Source organism: Sander vitreus, chromosome 7 (assembly GCF_031162955.1).
Source record: "Sander vitreus isolate 19-12246 chromosome 7, sanVit1, whole genome shotgun sequence".
Classification (NCBI taxonomy): Eukaryota; Metazoa; Chordata; class Actinopteri; order Perciformes; family Percidae; genus Sander; species Sander vitreus.
The window spans coordinates 27,137,233-27,161,456 of NC_135861.1; the positions used below are offsets into that span (position 1 = coordinate 27,137,233).

The 24,224-nt window shown below is 41.6% G+C and overlaps 2 protein-coding genes across 3 annotated transcripts in view; both read right to left on the reverse strand.

Moving 5' to 3' along the window:
* Positions 1-6,779: 6,779 nt before the first annotated feature.
* Positions 6,780-17,741, reverse strand: rsbn1 (round spermatid basic protein 1). The gene is made up of 7 exons (XM_078255741.1): positions 17,143-17,741; positions 15,901-16,568; positions 12,639-12,776; positions 11,875-12,017; positions 11,506-11,673; positions 9,340-9,448; positions 6,780-7,393 (listed from the first exon to the last, which is right to left on the reverse strand). Exons 1-7 carry the CDS (start codon positions 17,705-17,707, stop codon positions 6,857-6,859), a joined length of 2,328 nt encoding a protein of 775 aa, XP_078111867.1. The 5' UTR covers positions 17,708-17,741; the 3' UTR covers positions 6,780-6,856.
* A 2,792-nt stretch (positions 17,742-20,533) lies between these two features.
* magi3a (membrane associated guanylate kinase, WW and PDZ domain containing 3a) overlaps positions 20,534-24,224 on the reverse strand; it is a 183,422-nt gene continuing 179,731 nt past the window's right edge. For both annotated transcript variants that reach the window (XM_078255739.1, XM_078255738.1), the window contains exon 21: positions 20,534-22,697. In XM_078255739.1, the coding sequence (XP_078111865.1) occupies positions 21,697-22,697 (1,001 nt within the window). In that variant the 3' untranslated portion in view covers positions 20,534-21,696. The remainder of the gene's footprint in view (positions 22,698-24,224) is intronic.

Sequence of the window (24,224 nt, forward strand, 5' to 3'; positions counted from 1 at the left end):
GAAAAGTACCCTATTTGGTAACACTATACTTGAAGGTATGGACATAATTGTGACATGACACTGTCATAACTATGACATAACACTGTCATGAACGTGTCATAGACGTTCTAAACAAGTCATAAACGTTTATGACTTCTGTCATTAAGTGTCATTCGGTTTCTGTCATGACAAGTTGACATTGTTTGGGTTGTCTTGATTATGACAACTTGACATTACTCAAAGTGACATTACCAGAAATTGTCTTGGTCATGACAAGTTGACATTACATTTGTTTGGGATGTATTTGTCATGACAACTTGACATTACATTTCTTTGGAGTGTCCTTATTAAGACAACTTGACATTAAACAAGATGACATTATGTCAAGTTGTCATGACAAAGACATTCTCTGGTAATGTCATCCTGGTTAATGTCAAGTTGTCATGACAAATACATCCCAAACAAATGTAATGTCAACTTGTCATGACCAAGACAATTTCTGGTAATGTCACTTTGATTAATGTCAAGTTGTCATAATTAAGACACCCCAAACAATGTCAACTTGTCATGACAAAAACCGAATGACACTTAATGACAGAAGTCATAAACGTTTATGACTTGGTTATAACGTTTATGACATGTTCATGACAGTGTCATGTCATAGTTATGACAGTGTCATGTCACGATTATGTCAATACCTTAAAGTAAAGTGTTAACCACTATTTTTATATAGTTTTTATTAAAGCCGTTGCCCGGCTCCGATTTTCCCCGTAAAGTCACTGAATGATTTTTCGGCAGGTAGACGGCGCTACAGAGCACACATTATTTTATTTTTTTTAAAGATAATTTTTTGGGGCATTTTAGGCCTTTATTTCCACAGGACAGACGAAGATATGAAAGGGGAGAGAGAGGGGGAATGACATGCAGCAAAGGGCTGCAGGTCGGAGTCGAACTCACTTAAGTGTACTTAAGTACAAATGTTGAGGTACTTTACTTGAGTCTTTTTTTTTCATGCCACTTTCTACTTCTACTCTGCTACATCTCAGAGAGAAATATTGTACTTTTTACTCCACTACTTTAATCTGACGGCTTTAGTTACTTTACAAATTAAGATTTTTGCAAACAAAACACATTACAGTTTATAAAATACAATGTTTTATTATAAATTAAACTACCCAACAATATAACGGCCTACAAGTCCAGCTGAAATGATTAGCTGATTAAACAGTTGATTGACAGAACAGTTTGGATTGTTTCCAGTTTCTAAAATGTGAGGACTTTTCTGCATTAAGTACTTTTACTTTTAATACTTAGGAAAAGTACATTTTCCTGATGATACTTACATACTTTTACTTAAGTTGCATTTTCAATGCAGGACTTTTACTTGTAACAGAGTATTTTTTTTACAGTGGGGTGTTTGTACTTGTACTTAAGTAAAGGACCAGAATACTTCTTCCACCACTGGTACATACTGTACAACAGCATGCAGGTTAAAATTAGTATTTGGAAGTACCTTCCGTTCACTGAGGCATCATTTACCCCCCCCCCACCAAAAAAAAGAACTTGGCTAGAAAAGCGCCAGGTTTGTGTTCGTCTTGTTCATAATAAATCTAAAAGATGGTGTCTATGTGACGGGTAGTTTATTATTGCTTTTCTACTGCAGAGCCCCTTACTGCAGTTCGGCAGCTCACTCAACTTCCTGTAGTCGCAGCTGGAGGAGGAAGTGGTGAGTCTCTTCAGACATTAGAGGGGCTGCACACTACACAGTAGCCTCTGTCTCACACACACACATACCGGGAGTATGAGACACACATTTACAAAAAAAAAAAACATGTGGAAAGTGTCAACCACATACATCACACAGGCCGTGGTGATCCCTAATAAGAGCCGATTAAAACACGTAATTATTGTTGTGTAGCAAATTACACCTATGTAGCAACCACACAAGGGGGGGGGGGTGGTCAATGACAATTTCAAATTAAGCCAATCATTTCATTTCCTGTTTCTGTGTTCATCAGAACAAGTGGGGCAGGACAAGGCAGACCACAAGCTCTCCCTGAACACTGAGACATCAGGAAACACATCAGACAAAAGCCACGAGAAGGGCATGTCGCGAACCAGGGTAACACATGAGCCACACACACACACACAACTTGAACCAATGTTAAAAAGGAACATTTAAAAAAAATTAAAAAAATTTAAAAATAAAAAGGGAGCCAAACCAAATCTATGTTTCTGTTTCTTTTGTCCAGAGTCTGAAGTTCTTTAGACACAAACTAAAACGTAAGCGATGCTCGTTTCAATTTTAGCTCAATGAATGCACTGGTGTTTATGAGAAAAGTAGGACTAACATGTATAAAAACTGCATTTTCAGCCAAAACCGCCCCTCCACTGCCGCCCACTCAACCTGAAACACCGCCTACGTCCAATGGTGTCTCGTCATCAGTGTTCAAATTTGGTAGGCCTGCATCTACGTCAATATGACATGCATATGATATAATGTTACATATAATATACCTGTCATCTGCACATTCTATATATCCTGAACTTTCGCACACCCCTCAACATTTTGCACACCCTGCACTAATCCATACAGACTCTTTTTTCCCTCTTAATGTTAAACAGTTATATGTACATATTTGTTTCTGTATTTATTGTTTGTTTATTTCATATTAATGTTTAATATGCTTATGTACTGTATGCACCAACAACCAAGGTAAATTCCTTGTGAGTGTTACTTATCCCTTTCTGATTTTTAATCACACCGTCTTCATCTTCCACAGGATTTGGGAACCGTTTTGGAAAGCCAAAAGGGCCCAGGAGTTACCCAGAGACCTGGGTTTAACATTAAGAAGGTCACCGCTCTCTATATATCAAAAAACGGAACAGTGATCAACATAATGTATTGCATAGCTAAAGGACTTGGAGAGTTGGAAGTTTATTTGAAAAAATGCGGCCCCCGCATAAATATGTGGACTTTGGCTGATTATGCATTGAATTATACGATCGCATAATGGCGTTTTTCTGGAGCAACTGTAAAAAGCACTGAGTGCCGCTTCTCTTTGTCTCGCACAGCACAGTAGCCCCCTCAGCGGAGCACAGGAAGTGCCTCGTTTTCCAGCTCTGATGCATTTTGTACAATATATCAACTAAGTTTTGATTATTGATTGGTGCACATCCACTTGGAGCCATGACTTGAATGTTTAATGGAAATCTCCACCTCGCTGTTAAACTTGGTGTATGAGGAATATATTTAGCGTTTGCGTGCCGTTGTGCTTTTGGCATGAAATAAAAAAAAAAACGGGTATAACACTGCATCCAGCACATCACTTTTACTATTATAAAGACATCAAACTTAACATCACTCAGCGTACCATGCGGGTCATTTGGTTTTGTTTCCTTGCCGTAATTCACACATCCATCTGTAGGTTTTGAATGATTTTAAAACCATCGTCGTTTAAATGATCAACATCTTAAAGTGGATGTCTCCGTGAATGTGATGTATACTGAATATGAATGTGATGGAACTGTACAGTTAGACCGGTGTTACACACAAAATTATTTATTAAAAAATATAGAAAGTCTATGCATTGTCATTGTGTTTTTTTTCCTTCCTACTTAACAAGCCTGAAACATATTGGTAGCGGATCCCTACTGTCTGTAACTTATCATCCAGGATACTGACAAATAAAAATATATGATGAAAAATGCCTCGGTACAAACATTAACAACAGCAATCATTGGTGCTGGAACACAGAGCATCACAACAGATATAACCAAAGGCTGATGTGACAGTATTGGAACTGTCAACTTACTTCTACATTGAGCTAGTAAGTCAAGAGCCTACAGTATGACAGACATATTTCTGACAAACAATAATATATTGAACCAATCTGATTCCTGAATAGGATCTAGTATGTACTGTATGATACTATGATGTAGTAATTGTTTCTTCCAGGCGACATGCAAATGTAAAACCAAAAATCAATCATGTGAGCACTAGTTTTTATAAAAACAAAAAAAAACAAGATGCAGTACAGCTGCTTGGCCAATCCCTATTTTACGATTCTTAGGGCTGGGTACCGAACTTCCATGCTTTTCATGCACCGACTGAATTGCCTCCTTAGTATAAAAGTATCGAAACGTGCCTCGTCATTCAATACCAAATTTAAATACCTAAGGAGTAAATCTCATCAGCGTCAGTGAGCCAATAAACATGCGGCATGCTTCTACCCAGATCTAGTAATGCTGCTGATTGGCTGTCTAACGTTACACGTCGTAGAGCCACGCAGGGAACACTCTCGGTTACACACAGAGACTAGTCTATATCCACCATGTTCCACTTCCGGGATTGCTCCGGTGCCGCCGGAAATTCCGCCTTATGTCCTTCTTTTCGACCGGATGTCCATCACCTTCCTCTTTCTTTGTGTTGGCATTCTAAACTCCGGTGGATTTCTGAGGACTATGGTTAACTGCTCTTCAGATCTCTGCAGGGTAAATCCAGACAGCTAGCTAGACTATCTGTCCAATCTCAGTTTTAAAACAACTTTAGAACGTACACACGTTCCACCAAAACAAGCTCCTTCCCGAGGCTATTTTGCAGAGGCACCGTGGCTCCGTGGGGTGCTTAGTGCCACCCATGACGATTGTGATTGGTTTAAAAAAATGCCAATAAACCAGAGCATGTTTTTCTCCCATCCCGGAATGCGGTGTTTGGTAGCCAGACCCTCCTCCGCATCGCTGTGGAGGAAGGTCTGGTATTGCGAGACTACACAGAGACGGATAGTAGGGGCTTAAAAATGAATAAAAAGATTTGTGCTGTAATTATTATGTTGTCATTTTTTTTTTTTGTTAAAATGAATTTTTATAAAATTGGTATCTAAAAAAAATATTGTTCAGGAACTGGTATCGAGTCACGGTATTGATATTGGTTCTGGAATTTTTTTTTAACGATACCCAGCCCTAACCATACATCTACTCATCAACAAATGAACCTCGCCGTATTAAATGAGGCAAACCGTATACAGAACAAGGCACAGCGATGTGGTCAGTGGTACAGCAAAGGTAGTATCACATTATCACTTCCTTACAGTAAAAACTACAGAACAAAGGCCTCTGGGAGGTTCAGATGAACTGTAAATCTCCGTTCAGAAACTTCTGGTGACCATGTTCAACGTGAAGTTAGGAGATATTTTAGGGCAGACCACTTTGAAAGAAAATTCACTTACATCTGTCACACTACAGTACGCTTCAGTCTCGGATCATTTTGTAGGCGGCCTCATTATTGCGGACTTTGCTGCAACTATGAGAAAGAAGCAACAGGCATTCGTAGTATCACACCATTACACTCACATTACAACCACAGTAGCCTGCTACAACCACGCCTTCATCACCCATCACAGAGGCATCCCCAGCTAAAACCAAAGGTGAGAATGAATTCAAGTCAAATGAAAAAATGACTCGAGTGCACCGACAGCATTCACATATTCCCAGCTATGACAACAACATCATATTTACATACCAAATTTTTAAGACATACTCCACATCTGAAGAAAAGATTCAGACAATTATTGCAAAGTGCAATAGCCATAATTCTTTTGTCATTTGGAGGCGCTCGTATAATAAGATAATAGTCTTAAATATTCATCGCTGGTTATAAACCTGTGTTCATATGTTCTGATCAGTCTTAAGAAAAATAAATAAATTACCAAATACAATGTCAACAGTAAGAAAAAGGGAAGCGTACAAAATGGCATTTAAATAAAGAATTGTGCAAACCGCAACTTATAAAGCTGACAAAAAAAAAAAAGTATTTTAGTTTAATTAGATCATTTTATGCTCCCAGTATTTATTTATTTATCTGGCTGTAACCAATCTAGGAAATTTAATTAAAAATTAATTTGGAGCTTTTTTTTTTTTTTTTAAATGACAAAGGCCCAGCTTTACGGACAAAAGACAATGTCCTCAATCTATGAAACTAAGTCGACTGTATCTTCTGGGTAAGGTTAGTATATGCCCTTGTCACTGAAATAAATAAAACAGTAAATATCATGCTTCCAGAGTAATCATATATTATATATGTAAACAAGCATTCTAACTGCCACAGACTTCAATCTTCCATGAAATAATTGTGTCAAAACTAAAGAAACAGTGGAGCCTTGAAAATACATTAAGAATGGGTCTCTTACAGTAAAGCTTGATTTATAGTTACGCTCCTGTGAGGGTCTATACCTGTGCGCTAGTGTGTCTGCGTCGTTCTAGCGTATCTCTTTAAGAGAATAGCAGAGCCGGGGTGTGTGTGTGTGTGTGTGTGTGTGTGTGTGTGCGGTAGAGCGAGCGAGAGTGACAGGGATTAGCTTCGGAGCGAGTACCGACTCCAGCGGTGGAGACGGAGAAACAGAGCGTCTACCCTGTGCTTTTCTGACCACGGTCGGAAAGCTGTAGCAGGAAAAGTTAACCCTCTCCTTGATTTCATGTCGTTTATGGAGAAGGAGAGTGTGGAAATGGGTAGGGGGAAATGCGACGCTACCAAGCCACGGCCAAGCGGACCAATCACGGTTGTTGTGGCCTGCGTCGCCGCAACGTGTAGTTACATTTCCGGGGAGGTGCACGTCAGGCTAGGGCGTAGGGTCCGTATCCACACGTACCTACGTAACGTACCTACAGCGCAGATTCAACGCAGAACCATAAATCAAGCTTTAGTGTGGCAACTCATATTATCAGTCTAAAATGAATAGTTTCTTTACACGATACACACCTTTTGAATGAGACAGTAGAGAGTTCAGGTGCTGTCCAAAAAGAACAAAATGTTTTACATTGTCCCATTAAGTCCCTTTGGCTGAAAAACATACGGAAACATTTTATCAACATTTAAAGGTCATTTCGGGAACTCCGCTGTGTGGCTGAAAGCTTTCGGAAGGGTGGGCTCTTTTGAAGGTGTACATCCAGAGTGGACTGGTTCAAAGGAAAGGGGGGGATTCTGGTGTCTTGGGGGCAAGTGGGCAGATTTGGTGGGCTGCGGGGGGGCCGGCTGAGGCTCCTGGGGAGGTGTTGCTGGCCTCTGGAACTCTGGCTCTTCAGTCTTGGCCACGCCCCCTTGGGTGTTGTCTCCCTGTGGCCGGGCACAGGGGGTTACGGTGGCGTCGGGCCTGGCAGGGGAGGAGAAAGAGAATCGCCCTGAGGTGGGGCTGAGATCACTGGGCCGCTGGTCCTCCTCCCTGGCCTTCCCCTCCGGATGGTACTGTTTGAGGCGGATGTGCCAGGCCAGGCTGCAGACTGCAGACACCGTCTTGAACTGGTGGATGACGTTCCGTGGGATGAAGTAAATGTCGTCGTCACACAGCTGGACACGGACGTAGCGGACGCCTTCTCTCCTCAGCTGGTTGAGCTTGGCATCGTCTACCCACTGGACACACTGCATGAAGACACACGGTCGTTTCATGTTTAACATTTGAGCAGGATATGCTATCTGTAGTATAATAACCAAACAAAGTGATGTGAAGCGTGGGAAATTAACTTTGTGCAGAGAGAGATTTTAGATCTTTGTACTGGGGCTGCACAATATATCGTTCATTTATCGTCTTTGCGATATCAACTGGCGCAATAAACGCATTGCGAAAGGCAATCACAAAGACACTCAAGAGATTTATTGTGTTAGATAAAAGAGAATATCGGTGAAAAACGTTTGAGTGTAACTGTTAAGCCTTTTTTTAGTGCTGCCTTTTATGTTTAATTCAATGTTCAATTTGTTAGATAAAATAATGTTAGAAAGGATTTCCTTTCATTTGTTTTAAATTGAACATGCAATTTGTTGTATTTTAGCAGAATACTGGAAGCAGCAGAACTGAATACACTTTAATAGGCCTATCTGTTTATTTATCAAGTAATATCATTATCGCAAATTGCATATTTTCCTCATATTGTACTTTGTACTCAATGTGTTCACTTTGATGATGTGTGGGAGTCTGTCAGATGAGAGTCTGACAGTTAACTGAGAGGTAATTTATTAATAATTTAATTAATAATTAATAATTTATTTATGCTTCTGCGTTAAATCTATGCCGTACGTACGTAGGTACATAGAGACACAGACCCTACGCCCCAGTCTGACGTGCATCTCTCAAAAAATGTAACTACACGTCGCTGTGACGCACTTCGCTTGGCCGTGTCTTGGCAGCGTTGCATTTCCTCCTACAAACAACATGAAATCAAGGAGAGGGTTAACTTTCCCTGCTACAGATTTCCCACTGTGGTCAGAAAGAACAGGGGAGACACTTTGTTTCTCTCACTATGACTCTAGAGTCGGTACCCGTCACTCTCTCACTTGCTCTACCACACACTCCCCACAAACACACACTGGCCCTGATGTTCTCTTAAAGGTCCCATGGCATGAAAATTTCACTTTATGAGGTTTTTTAACATTAATATGCGTTCCCCCAGCCCGCCCAGTGGCTAGAAATGGCGATAGGTGTAAACCGAGCCCTGGGTATCCTGCTCTGCCTTTGAGAAAATGAAAGCTCAGATGGGCCGATCTGGAATCTCTTCCTTATGATGTCATAAGGAGAAAGGTTACCTCCCCTTTCTCTGCTTTGCCCGTCCAGAGAATTTGGCCCAGTTGGTCAAGGCCACACCCCCACCCTCCACCTTGCCCCCCTTCTCATCCTCAATAGCATTTAAAGCTACAGACACAGAAATGGCACATCCTAAGTAAAGCTCATTGTGGGACTGGCTCTAGTGGCTGTAATTCTGCACCAAGGCTGAATTTCAGGAAAGAGACTTCAGATACAGTATTAGGGGACCACTAAGGCCTATATAAAAGAGACTTCAGATACAGTATTAGGGGACCACTAAGGCCTACATAAAAGAGACTTCAGATACAGTATTAGGGGACCACTAAGGCCTATATAAAAGAGACTTCAGATACAGTATTAGGGGACCACTAAGGTCTATATAAAAGCATCCAAAAAGCACCATGTCATGGGACCTTTAATGAGATTGACACACACACACCAACGCACAAGCATTAACTTTAGGCCACTTATGTAGGCTACGGTGAAAGCTCTGCGTGGAGCCTCTGCACGATAAATCACGCTTAAGAGTTTGACATCAAAAGTCTTTTGCCCGGGGAAAAGGCAAAGGGTGTTAAAAAAAAGCCACTCTAAAGGGCAGAGGAGGACACTATTTACAGGTCTCCTCTCCATGCAGCATGAATTAAAGTCTTGATTCGTCACACCAGTGACTCCGTTATCTTTCCTGAAGAAAGTCTACATTTTGACCTTGATTCATCACACCAGCGACTTTGTAATTTTTTGGGGACCACGGAGATATTATCTGACATACACATCCTAAAGGATAATGTACCTGAGACACTGGTGGCTCATACAGATCCAGCTGCAGCCTCTGGACAACTTCATTGAAGTCCCCCGCCTGGAAACACACCACGTCTTTAGTTATCCGAGGTCGGTTATTCCTGTAACACATTACAAAAAAAGCATAAAACACACAGACATTTCTCAACACATGTCATTGCGAACATAAACGACTGCGTCCCAACATTTTTGTTAGAGATGCACCGATTGATCGGCTGGTGACCAGAATTGGCCGTTTTTCACGTGATCGGCCATGACCGGCGACCGGCCGGTCAGTCCGACATATGCCGATTTTATGCCAGTCAGATCAAGGATGTAAAAGAACTGGATTTGATGATTTAAAAATCCGATATTCCGATATATCGGCTGATATACATTTAAAAAAGAAAATCCAGAAAATCCAGAACAAAACATAAACAGATTTCCCTAACATTAGTTATTTGTAGTTATTTATGAGTCCTCACTAAAATAATATGACAATGCAGTTTAAAAATAAACTTGTTTTTTTTATTGTCACAACAGAACAGAGGAACATCAAATTATATTAAAGTTCTGATAAATAAAATGTATAAAAACACAATAACAAATAGAAAGCATGTTGCCAACAGGGACGTTGTAGAGCGCCCTGTGGTGGACGCCAACACTCATAACATGTTTTGTCCGTTTTTATTTTATTTTTTAAATATTCATTTATCAGAATCATTTACGTGTCATTATAAATGATTCTGATGAATGAAAAAAAAAAAAAAATTTAAATAAATGTATCGGCCATTATAAATGCCGATACCGATAGTTTGGCAAATGCCTAATATCAGCCAATAATATCGGCCCGCTGATAGATCGGTCGGGCTCTAATTTATATCATCCCGGCTTGATTACTGCAACTCCATTTTCACTTGTCTCAGCAAGTCGTCCCAGGACCGTCTACAACTGGTCCAGAACTCCGCTGTTGACCAGGTCCAGCAGGATGTCGCACATCACTCCAATTTTATACTCATTACATTGGCTTCCGATCAAGTTCAGGATCCAATTTAAAAGTTCTTATTCTGGCTTATAGTCAGGCACCTGTTTATATCTCGGACCTGCTCCATCCGTACACTACTAACAGGTCCCTCAGGTCTTCTAACCAAGGATTACTGGTGGTCCCACGCACTCTTTTAAAAACTAAAGGTGACCGTTCCTTTGAAGCTGTGGCTCCAAACCTGTGGAACGCCCTTCCTACTGTCTTACGTTCTGCAGTCCCTGTTGAAGCTTTTAAAAAGCAGCTGAAGACACATTTGTTTAAATTCGCTTTTGACTCATGTTTGTAAACTTTGGGTTTTAATCGTTGATTTTCATTGGTCGTTCAATTATTATTTTCTTTTTTTCCCTTGCTTATTTTCTTTCTTTTCTTTGTGACTGCCTGTAAAAGGTGTTATATCAAATAAACTTATTATTATTATTGCTATGTACAGTGTTGCCGTTCTTAATACACCCATGCTAGCTACCGCTGATGTTAGCTACTAGCCGATAGCCCCGGCAGTTTGGGAAACGCTAATGACTTTACAGCCATGTTACAAGCTTTACAGCATACATACATCCATACATCCCTTGGATGTATCATAAGATAATACCATGGCTTTATTAATAGAACACATGGTGAATTACAACCATTAGATATATCCATTATTACAGCTATAGGACCTCGGGAGAACCGTCATATGAGCATGCGCAGTGCATGGCCGCGTTCATTATGCACGTTCATCATGCCTAGTTTAATAACTCTGGATTCGGCTACTACCTGTTTTCATACAGAAGTTTAGTTTGCTAAATATATCACCTTTTTTTTAAGTTGGATATTGGATGTGAAAAGAAGGAAATGGTTCTTCCATAACACTGCACTTCAGATGTGTGTGAATTTCCCACACCAGGAGTAATTTATAAAGTTCTATTTTATAGTGATCTGTTAAAAAGTTATCTGTTCAAAAAATTTTCTATGCAAAATGTAAAATGTTCTATTAAAGAAAAGATAGACAATAAATATTTGTGTGTGCTGTAAAGTGGTTAGAAAAAATTAAATCAAACTGGAGTTCCAACAAAATTGGAAATCGGAATTGGCCTAGAAAATTGTAACCGGTGCATCTCTAATTTTTGTTAAGGCATATCAATAGACACTCACCATTCTCCAAAGTGCACCGCCTTCAGAACCCCCACAGCAGCGGTGCTCTGCCAGTCAAAGCTCTGGCCTACATGGTCAGCATGGGCCTTAGTCCGGTCCTCAAACAGAACCTCTCTGGGTTCACTGGCCCTCGGCAGGTAGTGGAGGTTTTTGATCTCATTCATGGACCTAGCCAAAAAGATGGGAATATGTGGTGGTGTGGGGGGGGGGGTTAGGGAAAGAACAAGAAGACAGGTTTTAAGTCTACACTTTCACAAGCATGCCTAAACTCATGATCACATAACAGTTTTTACCTATATTTCCATAACAACTATGTTTCTATCATGTGGATCTGGGACTGTTGCCTTTGCAGCTGGGGCTGTACAGTACCTGCGTCTTTTGAATGGAGACTTGGGCATGTCAGCGGTGGGTACCATTTGTTCCCCCGGTCGCACCCACATGATGGGCCCATCGTCACTCTGAGACCGACAGTCCAGCTTCAGACTGGAGAGGCTTCCCCATGGTAGGGTCATCTGTGGACACACACACACACACACACACACACACACACACACACACGTAAATTTTTTTTTACAGTTTTCTTTTGCGGGGTGCAAATGTTCCACCAAAACAAGTTCCTTCCAGAGACTATTTTGCAGAGCCACCGTCGCTACGTCCGGAGCTTAGCGCTGCCCAAGACGATTGTGATTGGTTTAAAGAAATGCAAAGAACCCAGAGCGTTTTTTTCTCCTATCCCAGAATGTATATGTGGTGTAGCCATCCCTATCTCCAGAGCGCTGTGGAGATAGGGCTGGTGATGCCAGACTATGAAAAGTACAACAGACTGAACAGAGGTTACAACAATAAATCAGTAATGGAGTTAATATGGAGTGTGGTACATGGTACTTCTTACTGATCTTCCAGAGAGAAACATAATGAATGCAGCATATTAAGTGATTCTGGCCTGAGGTCTAGAGGAGGATGCACAGGATATGGATGCACTCTGAGTTTAAGTCCTCCAATCAGTTGGCAGTCAGAGCAAAAACATTGTTCCTGCTGTGACTGCCGTGCTGTGGTTTACTACATAAGATCACAAGAGTACAAACTCCCCTTAGAATATTCATAAAAATGATAAAAATAATTTTTTTTCCAACCTTGAGAAAGGGTGACTCCTCCAGCATGTCGAGGAACTCTGGGAAAAAGTCTCCAACTTCCTCATCCACAGCTCCCACCAAGCTGATCTGCCTCATGGGTCCGGACCGGTAGGTTCCTGAACAGTAAGTCCGGCTCACCTAGGACAGGAGAAACAGCTTATGTCATTCAACGTGTCCCAGTCGGTTCTACACACTAATCAATGATGTATACTGTATATAAGCTATATGCTAATTAGGGCCGGGCATCGCCATTGTTTTCCCGAATCGATTCCATTCCAATTCACAAGGTCCAGATTGGATATCAATTAGGGACATTTTAGAGTACGAGTTTCTTTATTGTCATTGAACATGTACGTACGAAATTGGATGCAAGACCTATCAGTGCAAAAGCGCGAAACAGCTGAATAAATAAATATAAACAAGTCTCTAAAAGACACTATACAAATATATAAAAAGGGACAGATTTAAGAACAAGTTAAGTTACAATGCCAATTTTGCTTGGAGAGATTCTCAGAGAACGTATGCTGTAAATTGTACAAATAAGAAGCAACCCTAAAATATTTTTAGAACGAATTTCTTTTCTTAATATGTATGTGGATCTATCTACAAGAATTATTGCTAATGCTTTACCGAAACTTCCTGACTTCCTTGGTATTGTCCAGTGGTGTAGTCTAATGTATTGTAGAGGGTATACTGTACGGGCATATATATATATATATATATATATATATATATATACACACACACACACACACACACACACACACAGAATGGGCCTTTTTTTTGGGGGGGGGTATCACAGTGGGGGGGTCTGGGTTTCTTCCCCCAGGGACATTTTGAGCGTCAAAGACTTCATTTCCTGCATTCTGACACACTTTTTTTGCACCATTTTACGGTGAAAATACCTTTATTCAGCCTATTCGAAGAAGAAAAAACACACGACAATTCAAAATATATCAAAATTCTTATAATGGAAAGTACTATTGTAGTAGTTTGCTACGTGCCATTGCACATTTTTAAGTAGGTATATGGAAATCCTGGAGCTTTCTTAGTGGGTATGCTGCGTATACCTGCGTATCATGTAGACTACACCACTGGTATTGTCATCACTGTTCTGCTTTGAGCAAAACAAAATTACTGCTCTGAGGAAGCGGTATGTTACCTACAATATTACTTTTGTCTGACATAATCCTTTAAGCTAGGAGGTAGAATTTGGCTGTGAAGAAGCTACAGCAGCACATCATACCTAACAGATCCTTTTTTACTCTGAATAATCCACACACAGTCACACTGATGGATTCCTTACATGCTTGTGTGGAGTGTGTCTGGGAGATAAGCTGCACATCGCAGCCTGTGAGTTTTATACTAGTATATGCAGATTCATTATTATTATGACTCACAGCTACTGTACCAATGTGTAGGTAACTGCATAGAAAATATGCCAGACTGTAAACATTATAGCAAAGGTTTGCCTGCATAACGTTATTATCCTGGTGTGTGAACACTGTTGTCATTATAATATGTTTCCCATCCAAAGGCCTACAAGATGCAGTTTTATATACAGCACTGAGCCCAGTAAAGTGCAGTAGATACAGCAAAGCACTTCAGTGCAATTATTCTGCTCTCAAAGCATTAACGTATTCTCTGGACCCCCCCCCCCCCACCCCATAGTGAAATTATCAAGCTAGGTCTACTTACCATGCGTAAACAGAAACCAGCCGAGCTTTCTCTGTGTTCTCTGAAGATCAAACTTTACACAGGCAGACATACTGGCACACATACTGGTTTCTCCCCCTCTCTCTTTTTAACCCTTATTTACTCGGGGAAGGTTCACTGAGAGGAAGCCTCGCTTTTGCAGGTACGCCTCTGATCACATTCACACAGTTACACACATAGCCATGCAGAGACGTTGTACGTGTCGTAGTATGTTCTGTATACGTTTCCGTAATGTACGGAGTACTGTTAAAGGGCGTAATTGTGAGTGCTATATGTTATCAGCATCATTTTATTTTGTATCTCTTGTGTATTGCCGTATTTGTTTGCTTGGTATATTTCAGTGCTGTAGATATGCAGCAGAGGAATTGTATGTATTGTGTATGTTGTATTGTGTTATAGTCATTAGTCATTACACATATGATCTGAGGAAAGTTTGTGTCCGTGCATCTTTCATTCAACTACTCCCCTTTTCAGGGCTGTTACAGAAGCTGCCCAGTACAACCACAGTCTGATCTGCTGGCCACTGAGCAGCTCCCCTGGAGCCGTTTTGGGTTAAGGGCCTTGCTCAAGGGCAGCCCCAGTGCTTGTAACTTTCCACACCTAGATGTGTCCTGTCGGTCTAGGGATTGAACCGGCGACCTCCCGTCCCGAACGGCCTGTCACAAGCTCGCTTCTCTAACTTTTTTAGGCCACCGCTGCCCTCCGCCATCTTTCTTAGACAGTGCTGGTACTGTAGGTATAACTCTGCATCGACAGGCAAAAGCCACCCCATTAGATCTCTCTAAAAACTAACTACTGGGTGGGCACTGCAGTCAGTACATATGCCATGTCTAAAGGAACTAAGTTACTAATGTATATTCTTTTTAGTTTCTTAACTGAAATCAATTGTGTTTTGTATCAGTAATATAACAGGGTAACCAAAATCCATAATGCTTAATTTTAGAGTTCCTCTTCTAAAAAGTCTCTCCGTTATTATGCATTATTATCACTTTGCCTCTCAAAATGCAATATGAGGTCTGACTATAACTGACCCTGTGATGCCTAAATGACGTTTAATACATTGCAACATGCTATTCTATGCCACTGCACACCAGCAATATATTGTGATTTAGACTAGAGAAATTAAATAGCAACGATTTTGATGATTGATTTGTCATTTTAAGTCATTTTTTAAAGCTTTTTAAGCAAAAGGTCTCTGGTTCCAAGTTATCAAATGTGAACATTTGCTGGTTTTCTTAAGATTTCTATGATAGTTAACTGAAACTATTTTTGGTTTCTGACAGCTGGTTGGACAAAACAAGCCTGAATATGTCAACTTGGGCATTTTTCACTATTTTCCTAAATTTTTTTTACTCAACAGCCATATCAATTGATACTGAAAATAGTTGTTTGTTGCGGCCCTACATTTTTAAATTCAAAAAAGAAACCTGCTGTTTGAGCTGAATACTAAATGACTCCTGTATTTGGTTGTGATAAAAGTGCAGGTGTTGAGTGCAATGCAAACGCCTCTGTCAGAGCCACACAGACCAGTTGCCTTTTAACATACCTGAGAGTGAAAGTTGGCAATGGTGGTAGTCTCAATGTCTTTCTTGCCCAGTATCTCCATTTTGACTGGTGTGTTTGGGAAGTTGAAGGCAAAGTAGTCCAGGAAGTCGGGCAGGAAGGCGGCTGCTCTGTGCACCACTGCCAAGGCATACGAGGCTGCACCTCGAGGCTTCTCCGCAAAGGCCAACTCCAGAAACTCCTGGGCAAAGCACTCCATCTCAGCCGGGCTGAGACAAGCTATCTCGTCAGCATAGGCATGCAGAACGGATCCCCCGCCATTGGCTTGCCTTTCCTCGTGCATGAAGCGTCCGCACCAGGTGCCTGTCTGGAGGCAGGAGCTGCGGATGTAGTGGTCTTGGTGGGACAGGAAGGGGACGTGTCCCAGTTTGAGAGCGTGGAGGTAGGGTTGGTGGTTCTCGAAAGAGTCTCTGCCAGGCTGGCAGTCGCTTTCGTGCTTCACGGTGCCGGGCAGAGATGGATCAGGGCAAACGGGCAGATTGAGATCTGCTCCGAGCCCTGCACACACAGTCTGAACGGCTTTGTTGCGCATGTATCGGACCTTCTTGCCACTGTGCTCGTCCTCACGGTGCTTCTTCTTCTTCTTTTTCTTCTTCAGGAGATATTCCTCCAGTGTTAGAGACTTGCCATTCTCATTGTGGGGCCTTGGCTCTACAGATACAGGAATAAGTAAAGGTCAGAGGGGCAGGGTACATGGAGATGGTGAGGGGAAACTGAGGGGGTATTTTGCTCTGTAACCTTGTTGAACCCTACATCTGATTATTTTCTAAAAACAATGCATAATTCATTCATTTAGCAATGGTGATTCATATTGGCATATTGACCCACACTAACAACAATATTGTACATATAAGTTACACAGCTTATCTATTGTCATGCACCTTCAAATCATTTACACAGGACCACAGGCCACAAATGAATGAGATTTTGTCAGCATATATTTAGTTCTTTTTAATGGCACTATGTGTGCCTTACCTGTTAGAGAGCAGGTAAAAGTTACTGAAATCTGCTACCAAAACACTAATTGTAGACTAATTGTACATACTGTTATAGTAGCCTACTAGACATATTAAGTGGACATTGTAAACCTGTTGCAACCTGTCAAAGACTTATGTTGACCCCGGACACCCCTCTGGGAAACTCTAAAACAAATATAGGCTATATTCCATTTCTAAATAAGGAACCCAGCCCCCTTTTTGTATATGCATAAAATAATCAAACTCACCCTTGCTTTTCTTCAGTTCTGCGTGTTTCACATTCGTCTCGGTGTTTTCCTTCTTGAGCTTCAGTTTCAGGTCTTTATCCCGGTGCTTTTCTTTGAATTCCTGAGGCTTGGCCTTGACCATTTTGAGAGGCGTGAAAGTGAAGAGCGCAGGTGGTTCGGGGAGCACCGCTCGCTTCTTCTGCAGCTGCTCCGGTACCTCCCGCGGAGGAGGAGGAGGAGGCAAAGTCGGCTGCAGGTTCTTGGTACCATTGGTAAGACTGCGGTTGTGGTGGTGGTGGTGGTGGCGACTGTGCAGGACATGTTTATCTGCGCTGAACTTGTGGGATTTCAGATTTTGCTGCAGCTGATGCGGCTGCTGGGTCCGGGGCTCAGCGTGTTGCTGGTTTGGGTGCTGATGGAGCTTCACTTTCTTCGCTTCTTTCACACACTTGTCCCGTTTGTCAGCGGACGGCGACAGGTCCCTTCTCTTCTTCTTTTTCTTCTCTCTAATGAATCTATCCAGACTGTCAATCCTCACATTTCCTTCTTCTACTTTGGCACGGAGCAAATCGACTTGAGCTGCCATCTTTGGACGTACAGTACATTTAAAAGGACTCGGGTTTCCCACTGCGCAGGTGCGCGAAATGTTGTAGTCCAACTGCCGTTATTTTGTAGTTCATGTCAGTATATTGGGTCTTTTGCGCACGCGTAACACATGGAGCTGTGGGTAATGTAGTATATTGATATCGCAAAGCTGCACGGGACTTTGAGTATTCTGTGCTGACTGCGTGCGGCAACGCACGCACTCACTTCTGCTCAGCTGACGTCATGGTTTATTTATAGTCACAGCCGCGAGAGGCAGTGCTTCGCCGTTTACAGTCGTTATCAATGTGAAGCAGAACCATAGACTGTATATATTAACAGTCTATGAGCAGAACAGACTGTTAAAACAAGCTAATATTTACATTCAACTTCACAACGACATACTTATATACTCTCTGGAGGAACCAAACAAGGCTGACTTGTGTTAAAGGATGGGTTCACAATTTTTCAAGGCTGTCTTGTATGTAGGCTACATTAAAACAGGTTTGCTTGCTGTACCTTATATGTTTATATTGGTCATTAAGAGATCCCTTCCTTATGTACTTTCAATGTAAGTAATGGACCTTTTTCACAGCAGACATGTTTTGACTCATCATAGTAGGAAAAGCACAGCTGAAATGTATAACCTTAACGATGGCTCAATTCCATCAAGTGTCCCAGTGAGCTATTTCAGTGAGTCAGCATGCACAATACCAGGGCCTCTCCTAAGTGGAATGCAGCCATCATTAATGGTTTAGAATACACCTGTGCTTTTCCTACTATGTCAACATGTCTGCCGTGAAAAAGGTATATAGGGGACAAAATCCAAAGTCCTTGTTCTTTGCAGAATACATTTCAGCGTTTATTGGAAGTCAATATGAGCCTAGATTTAAAGTATACTTTTTATTGATCCCCAGTGGGGAAATTTCTTTTTTTTCACTCTGTTGTTAGAACACACAGGTCTGAAATACACCCACATGCTCAGGTCCTATACATGCACAAATGGAGAGATGGTCAGAGGGAGGGGGCTGCTACTGCTGGAAAGGTTTGGTGCCTTGCTCAAGACACAAGAAGTACAGGGACCTGAACCAGCAACCCTCCGGTTCCCAACCCAACTCCCTACAGACTGAGCTACTAAGCCAGCCTAAAGAGGCTGACTAATAGCCTATTAGTTTCTCATAAACTATGAATGCATTTTAGCACAAAACGAGGACTGGGAATTTTCTCCGTAATCACTACATTGGAAACAACCTTTAAATGGCCAGAATCAGACCAGAATAACGGGATGAATGATTGCAGCAAGCAAAACCTTGTTTCAGTGTTTATATAGGTGCCTGACTATTGGTTTAAGATCAACTTGGAAAAATGTGAACCGCTCTTTTAAAAAGGCATACTATGTAACTTTTCCCTCTTCAGACAACCTGTAGGGGGACCGAAGAGGGAAAAGTTACATAGTATGACTTTAAGAGAATCTGTGGTGGCAGTCAAAGAAGTTTAAACAGTTTAAAGTTTAAAAACTGTAATATTAAAGTTGCAAAAAGGAACTTGTGAATCTTGTGACAGGCCGCTATACTGTCCAAAGATAAGTATAGGATCAATAGGATATACAGTACTTGCTTCTCTGAATCCACGGAAAACAAAAATACTTGAGTCATGTTTATTCAGTAAACCTTTATTTATCAGTGCATGAACAGAACGCCATGACCAGATTATTTCTTTTCACCCATTTTACAGTATATCATTTCCTCTCTCAGCTCCCTTAAAAAAATAATGAAACGATTTACAGAGGGTTTTTTTTTTTTTTTTCTGCATGAAGGCAAATATTTATACAGGTGCTGTACAATTTATAAACATTTACAACTACCATGATGTCAAAACTAAAAGACTTTTTAATATATATATATATGTATATATATGTTGGAGCGATGCAAGGCCACGGTATCATACACGGTAATGGAATGAACAGTAAATTATACAGTAGCCCATCATATAAACAACAAAGTGGACAATAAATTAGTAAGTGGTTTCACAGACCAATGCATGGGTTTCTTCTGTACATCCTTAAAACAGGCCGATAAGGCTACGGTTCAGGGTTAGGTGCCTTGAAGTCAACGGTCGCAGCGCTGCCTGGAAGGAGACGTTGGGGGCTTAAAACACCATCGAGCAAACAATGACTAGTTGGTGAATAGCACTTTATGAACCACTAGATGTCTCTGTACTCCACACAGTAGCAACATTTAAACAACACTAAATTTTGTGATCCATATATATATATACTGCTATATATATATATATAAAAAACTTTTTTTTTCTCCATTTAGGACCTGTTTGATTAAATTTGATAATCTTTATAGAGCAATTTTAAATAGGACTCCTAAAGAAGCAGTCAAGCCATTTTCACATTATGCACTGTGTGCAACCATTAAAGGGAAGCATATTGTGATGACTTTCCCTCATTGTGTGGAAAATATAACTGCATTCTTAGGGAGTCTGGCTTTATTTATAATGAAAAAAACAAACAAAAAACAGCCATGATGTTGTTAATGACGAACAAATGAAACAAATATTTTTCTCACATTATGGGTTATGTACTAAATAAAACAAATGGATCAAAAATAGATTTGAGAGGTTAGAATGAGGGGGAAAAGGGGATATGTTTTTTTTGTGCCTACATTTGTGATAATAAAAATCTCAAAGTTTTCATTGGAAGTTGAAGGCAGAGGTCTCACTTCTTACAATCACGCTCTTTGTTACTCGTCTAAAGTATGTGTCAATATATGCGTAGTCACTTTGTTAAACGATATATGTTTCGGATTAAGTATAGTTGCTGCTACATATGCGTTATCTTAAAAAAAAAAAGACACAGGCCTACCAGTCAGCTTGTATACATACACATAGGCATAGGATCTAAAACACAGAGCTGCTAACAGTAGACCACATCATGAAATCAGGCTTGTGTGACCGTTCACAGACCACGACATCTTAGAAACAGAACGTATAGATTTCAGTGTTACTGTTTTAGGTGATAATGCTTATCTATGCATTCTATTTCCAGCATTAAGTCCACATCGAAAATGAAATGACTCAACATGGATATGTGTACTAACAGTTTTTGCTCACATATAATTTCAATAAATTACATTATGCTTTTTTTTTTTTTTTTTTAATATCAACACACATGTAACAAACATTAGAACTATAACCACAAGTATCTGGTCTGCTGATTGATGCATATAAAGCTCCGGTGTAGTCTGTCTACCCTCTGATAAGCTTACGGGATCAGAGAGTTGTTTAATGTGCATGAATACAGTCACCCATACACTTCACGATTCTAGTCTGGCTCTCGGGGGGGAAGAAGAAAAAAAAAAAAAAAAAGTCAGTAGAAGATACTTTCACCCTTTTGCAGATGATTTTTAAGAGAAACTCAGCAGCCTCGCTTTCTAGTGACAGCAACGGTGAATCAATCTCGCCCGGAAGAAAAGCCGAGTGACTGTCTCCAAACTTCAAAGTGACAAAAAAAAAAATAAAAATAAAAAATCAAAGCAGGATCCTTCATCGAGGCGGCTAGACAGGGAGAGCAGTACGTCTCATTACCCACAAACGGTCTCACAGTGAGTGCAATACGGAGCAGCTTCTTTATAACCGGAGTCTCTGATTGGCACAAAAAAGACTTCAGTGTAGCATCCCAAAAAAATAAAAATCTCCCTCAGAACCAACCTGTTACAAGCACGTCTTCGCACAGTACAAACGCTCCCGTCGGTACGAGCATGTACTGTCAGCAGCTGGATGTAAACTGACCGAGGCAAACTTGGGTGAAAAAATAAAGGAAAAAGAAAAAAAATAATCATGAGAAGCCATGTTGCTGGTTACACAGTGATCTGCTTTGTCCGTGATTGCTATAAAATAAAAAATAAAAATCCTTCCATCCTGAAAAGTACATCTTTTAGTGGCTCAGCTTTTTTCTTAATGTTCGCAGAGAGTCCTGGGAGGATATCAGATATCGATATCCGCCTGGGACTGGATCTTTGCAGAACTGGGAACCTTCCACGGACCGGGGGTGATGGGAGCCTTCTTGCTGGTGGCGGTCCCGTTGCAGCTGGGGTCCTGGATGCTACTGCTCGAACCTCTGGGATCCTTTCTGTTCACTTCTTCAGGTGGCCCGTGGTACTTGCTTTCCTGACGTTCCTTATCCCCCTTCTCCCTTCTGCTCCTCCGGCTTAGGGTGCCACTATCGGCGTCTGAACCAGCCCTCTCCCTGTGAGTCTGGGAGTGGGATTTCTGTGCCGCTGCCTCTTGCTCGGCCCTTTTGCTCTTCTTGCGTTCACCAGTCCCCGAGCTTTTGTCTCCGCTCTCTGTGGCCCCCCTCTCCTGCCAGTAGGCCGCATCCTCCTCCTTGTACCTCCGGTCTTTGCCCTCTCCAGAGGCAGCGCTGGGTTGTTGGCCAGCTGGACGCCGGGGACTCTGGGGCTCCTCCAGGTTCTTCAGAGGCACAGCGGGGTCCGGCTCCCTCTTGGAGCTCTTCCTGGGGCTAGAGGAGCGGTGGTCTCTATGCTGCCCTTGGGCTTTTCTGTCTTTCCCCGTATCCTCCACGGATCCGCTGTGGCCTTGCTCGGTTTTCCTGGGGCTCTGAGAGCGGTCCTGGCGTTCTGCCCTGCCGTCAGAGGCTCGCATGGGACTAGAGGGCTTGGAGTCACTCCTGCTTGTTTTTCCGGTGTGGGTGCTGGGGCTGGTGGTGCGCTTATGGTTCTGGTGAGAGAGCTGTTGTCCTCTCGATCTGTTAGCCTGCCTGGCGTGCTCCTGCCCGGCGCCAGGGGACCCCGGCGCCCTGGGATCCCCCCCGGAGAACTCCTCAGGGGCGGCCGTTTTGGGCGAAGATGGGGACAGTTCCGAGGCCGAGAGGGAGACAGAGGATGGAGAGGCTGGAGCCGACTGCCCGTCGGATACAGAGAGTCTGGGAAAGCTTGAGGTTGGAATGGTTACTTTGTCCTTGGAACCTGAGAAACAAGTAATGGGAAGTAAGAAAACGTTTGAGCTGAGCAACAATGCATGTACTCTAGGTGTCTGCATCCCGCGGTGGAATGTAACTAGGTACATTTACTCAAATACTGTACTTAGGTACAATTCTGAGTCTTTTCATGCCACGTTCTACTTCTACTCTGCTACATCTCAGAGAGAAATATTCTACTTTTTACTCCACTACATTAATCTGACAGCTTTAGTTACTTTACAGATTTAGATTGTTGCACACAAAACACATGTAGTTTATAAAATACAATGTTTTATTATAAATTAAACTACCCAACAATATAACGCCCTACAAGTCCAGCTGAAGTGATTAGACCATTAAACACTTAGTTGATTAACAGAACCGTTTGGATCGTTTCCAGTTTCTAAAATGGGATTTTTCTGCACTGAGTACTTTTACTTTAATTACTTCAAGTACATTTCCCTGATGATACTTGCATACTTTTACTTAAGTAAAATTTTTTAAATGCAGGACCTTTACTTGTAACAGTAAGAGTGTTTTTACAGTGTGGTATTAGTACCTTTACCTAAGTAAAGGATGTGAATACTTCTCCCACCACTGTCTGCATGAGCTAAAATATTATTTCACACATTCAATACAAAAAATGTATGATTAAACATGTCATGCAACAGAAGCACAATATCCTCATATTGTGAAAAAAGATGTCCGCCCCGCTCGCTTTCTGTAATAACCCTCTGTGATATCGCTCGAAATATTTGCCTTGTTTGAGATATGCATCAGGCGGCGACATAGCCGTCAATGGAAAAGGTGCTAGCGTTCCCCCAGCACTGACGTTTCAATCCCCCCTTGCTGATAAGAAATGCACAGCTGTGATTGAGAGCAGATATATGCAGCAGAAAACCAGAGAGAGAAAAAGAAGAGTGATGAACTTAAAGTGGGGCTGAAATGAGCTTTTGGATTTCTAGGAGCGATAACTCATAGAAATTCATTCTAACGTGGTCTTTTGGATTCAAAGGTTGATGCCAGTGAATGCACACAGATCCTTTTACCGCTCGTCACTCACTGATCGATATCGAGTTAAGGATTATTCTCCAGGTCTCCATCTTCATTCAGGATGAGGTGTGTGTTCAGTGGCATCCCAGGTCTTTCGCAATACCCTTAAAACAAAAAAATAACTTGCAGAGCTCTGAAGCCTCCCAGCGCTCCTGCAGGTCTGTTCATTCCTCGAGGACTCACTGCTTTGGTTCAGCCGGCTGAAGAAGAACTCTGCTAACTGAGCTTTTGTTTTCAGATTGATCATGGGGATGAAGGAAGGGACAGAGAACAACACCTACAGAGTAACTTCGTTTTTTTTTTTTTCTTTCAACCCGGACCCTATATTCCCGTGTTTTTGTGTCTTAGTGACTGATGGGAACAACAATCTTTGAAATTGGTCCAGTACTAAGCAAGACCGCTGCAGTCGGCAGTCAGCAAAACAAGCTACAATGCAAGTTATTGGGCAATTGCGCACCTTCAATTTATGTCCCCAAAAAGT